The sequence below is a fragment of the Diaphorina citri genome, unplaced genomic scaffold (assembly GCF_000475195.1).
Source record: "Diaphorina citri unplaced genomic scaffold, Diaci psyllid genome assembly version 1.1 scaffold2721, whole genome shotgun sequence".
Taxonomy (NCBI): domain Eukaryota; kingdom Metazoa; phylum Arthropoda; class Insecta; order Hemiptera; family Psyllidae; genus Diaphorina; species Diaphorina citri.
Window position 1 is genome coordinate 5,369 of NW_007380138.1, and position 3,821 is coordinate 9,189.

General features: G+C 37.6%; 1 protein-coding gene across 1 annotated transcript in view; it reads right to left on the minus strand.

Annotated features, from left to right (window-relative positions):
- LOC113465283 overlaps window positions 1–935 on the minus strand; it is a 5,814-nt gene extending 4,879 nt beyond the window's left edge. Inside the window, exons 1-2 of the mRNA XM_026830934.1 lie at window positions 316–935; window positions 187–257 (exon numbers count right to left, since the gene is read on the minus strand). Coding sequence (XP_026686735.1) covers window positions 187–257; window positions 316–907 — 663 coding nt within the window. The 5' untranslated portion in view covers window positions 908–935. The remainder of the gene's footprint in view (window positions 1–186; window positions 258–315) is intronic.
- Window positions 936–3,821: the final 2,886 nt, after the last annotated feature.

Consider the following 3,821-nt stretch of genomic DNA (forward strand, 5'->3'; position numbering starts at 1 on the left):
TAAATGGAAGTAATTTTGGCACATCCACTAGCAATATGTTCATAATACATACCTATATCATGGCTCATCCACTATAAAAAATATTAATGTAGGTATGTATTAATATTAATGCCTCGACTTGAGGATAAGGGTTCAACCATTATGGCAATGGAAATTTTTGGGTTTTACGATATCGTTGACACTTACTCGGATTCTGAACAGCGTTGGTACATCAAAATAGCCCTTGTATCTATCCGTGACTATGGCGAACGGGGGTGCTGACAAATCGAGTAGGTATGTATTAATATTAATGCCTCGACTTGAGGATAAGGGTTCAACCATTATGGCAATGAAAATTTTTGGGTTTTACGATATCGTTAACACTTACTCGGATTCTGAACAGCGTTGGTACATCAAAATAGCCCTTGTATCTATCCGTGACTATGGCGAACGGGGGTGCTGACAAATTCCTCAATGTTTTCATGGGGATAAGCAGTACGAAAGCAAAGAGAACGGACAGCGCTGTCCACCTGGGGTCATCTGTGCCCAGTACAATATCCAGAATATCCCATACACCACGCCATGAGTTGACACAGGCAATAGAGAATAGTTTGGTGTAAAGACGAGATAGCGTGTAGAAGAGAAGACGATGTATGTCCGGGTTAAGAGTTTCCCTGATTTTCTTTTGAAACAAGTTAAACACGAACAGAATGGCGAAACTAATCCCAACAGATGTGAGGGCACTTGACAGCGGGTTGTCTGGAAACACATAGGTGTCAAACAGACCCCAGGTGGCTCTCCAGTAAGCTATGACCAGGGGAGTAATGACCAGAGTTCCTATGAGGATGTCCAGGATAGATAACAACAAGTAGTGTGCCTTGGACTGTCCCTGCAAGCCATCTGTAATGCCCGCTGTACTACCTCGCATTGTTCAGCTGGAAATGTCACTCGAGACGTCTTGAAAATTTAGAAATGGCCAGACAAACAGCTATTGTCATTTTGGATGAGCTCTTGTGAAAATAGCTGCCTTTCAACTTGTGTATTTCCATCCAGAGTGATCCAGACAAACATTATAATGAGTTGAGTTCCAATTTCAACTCAACTATGCAGAACACAAGTAAAGAAATGTCACACATCACTCTATTACGAATTCATAACTGACATCTTCTTGACAGGAGTCATAACTGATGGCTTTTTGACATGGCGAATTAATAACTGACACGAAATTGTCGTTTCATTGAGTAGGTTTATAATTGTTTTTATGTTAAAAAATTAAATATCTACTGCATTACTTTGTTTGAACAAGATAATCGATAAGGACTAAAAACCCAAGACCTTAGTGTATACCTACCAGCCATGCAAACTATCGCGACCTACTGAAAATCAATTGAGAATTTGAGTGCTCAAGAAATTGACAAGAGTTTACCTTTTAATCTTATCTAGGTTACCTACTTTGCACGGAAAGCAAATCAACCTAGATTATTTTTAGATCGAATTAATAATTTTACTATTGCACAAATGACTACAAACTAATCATTCTAATTATTGAAAACCGATTTTGATGGAAATTGGCAAAAATACACTTAACGAGAACGTTCTTTATTTTGAGCCCGTCAAACCTAGTCGTTAGGGCCCATCATTTTCTGTCATGATCTACTAAACTAATAGTGAATATACCTAATTATTAGGCAGTTACTTAAGAGTCTTTTACATTTACATTATTACCTATCGAATTATTGATTTCCTTAGATTAAAAGATATTACAGACACTTAATGCCTGTTTGCCTACGTCCTAACCTAATTATTATTAGTAAGTAAACGCAATTAATTTGCTGTTTTCAACGCGTTCTTTTTACGCTAAACATTACCTTCTGTTACTTGTTGTTAAGTTATAAACTTGTTGCTAAGTTGTAAACATTCGATTAATCCATGTTATTGACGACCAGGTACAGTCTTATCAATAGCTGAGAAGCTACTTGCAATTGATACCCTAATAGGTTCTCTTACTGATGAGATAGATACCTACTTACCTACCCTGACTCTTTTGGGGCTACCAAGAGGTAAAGTAACTCTTCTGGTAATATGTAACAGCAAATAAATGCAGATTTTACTCGTACATCTAGAAGAATGACTCTAAATGAGAAATTATATATTTAAAGACTCCTTTTTGAGCAGTTAAAAGTATCAGTGAAATCTCCGATTAATCACTAATAAAACCAACATAGGAGTAACTATATCTGTAAGTAAATTTAAATACAAGGTAAATTTCTTGTCAAAATTTCTTTTTGTTTTTAAGAACTTTAAAAACTTTATTGGAGGTAGGACTTTATTGTTAAAACTCCTTCAATTGTGTAAATAAATGTCTTTTAAAAAAAAAAAAAAAAAAAAAAAACTTTTTTTTTTAGCTTAAAAGGAAAACTTTTTGAAACTCTCATTTGTTTACTACCTAGGCTTAAAAGGACAACTTTGTGAAACTCTCATTTGTTTACTACCTAGTACCTACTTGGATATTACTTTGCACTATCTTATACCTACATACATATTTTTTGAAAAAATGTTTTTATACTTTCTGTATCTTTCAAGGTAAAGAGTATTTTTTGGGCACTTTTGGGCACTAGACTGATATGGCTGTAAGTATTATTATATTATCCTTCAGGGTAAGAAATATGAGTTTACGTGTTCAAATGTTGGACGCCTACGGACTCCCGGGAACTAACACAGCTGGTCCGATCGGCAACGAACAAGACTAACTATCTTTCAAGGTAAAGAGTATTTTTTGGGCACTTTTGGGCACTAGATTGATATGGCTGTAAGTATTATTATATTATCCTTCAGGGTAAGGAATATGAGTTTACGTGTTCAAATGTTGGACGCCTACGGACTCCCGGGAACTAACACAGCTGGTCCGATCGGCAACGAACAAGACTAACGCGAAGTCCGCACAAATGATTTGAATGACGAACCTTACAATTATGACGGCAATATGAAACATGGGCCCGAGCATCTCTCAAGATATAAACGATCTAAAGGATTATCCGGGATGAGGAGGAGGGGGATTTCATTCAATTATATCCCGTTCAGTCCCTAGGAAGGATTTGGCACTGAATGGTCGATTTGGCTTGAAAAGGTCGTATATTCATAATGTTTTCGTAGGAGATTAATTTCCCTCGAATTAGAAGGTTATTAGGCAAGGACGCGGCGATGACACTTTTTTAAAAGCTTTGATAGAGAGAACTGTAACTTCTAAGGTCTTATCGTTACCAAATCGAAGAGAGAAGGAAGACAGGATAGAAGAAAGTCAACAGTTCCGAGAACGAACATTATCCGTTCAGGATAAAATCCGTTCTACCAAATCGAAGAGAGAAGGAAGACAGGATAGAAGAAAGTCAACAGTTCCGAGAACGAACATTATCCGTTCAGGATAAAATCCGTTCCGAGCGGGAATCTAACCCGCGACCTATAGCTTACAAGGCAGACGCTCTACCAACCAAGTTAACTAGGCTGGCTATGCCACTTTGAATGCACCAATTCCCGATGTACCCCTGAACGTTAGACGTTGTTGATATCGGTAAGTGTGACCATCTGGGGTATTTAGGCGGGAATCTAACCCGCGACCTATAGCTTACAAGGTAGACGCTCTACCAACCAAGTTAACTAGGCTGGATATGCCACTTTGAATGCACCAATTCCCGATGAACCCCTGAACGTTAGACGTTGTTGATATCGGTAAGTGTGACCATCTGGGGTATTTATTTAGTAAAGATTATTTTTCAACTTTTTGTTCCACTACAAATTTTCACCAGTAAATGGTTTCTTCGAATTAAATTGATCCCAAGGGCAAG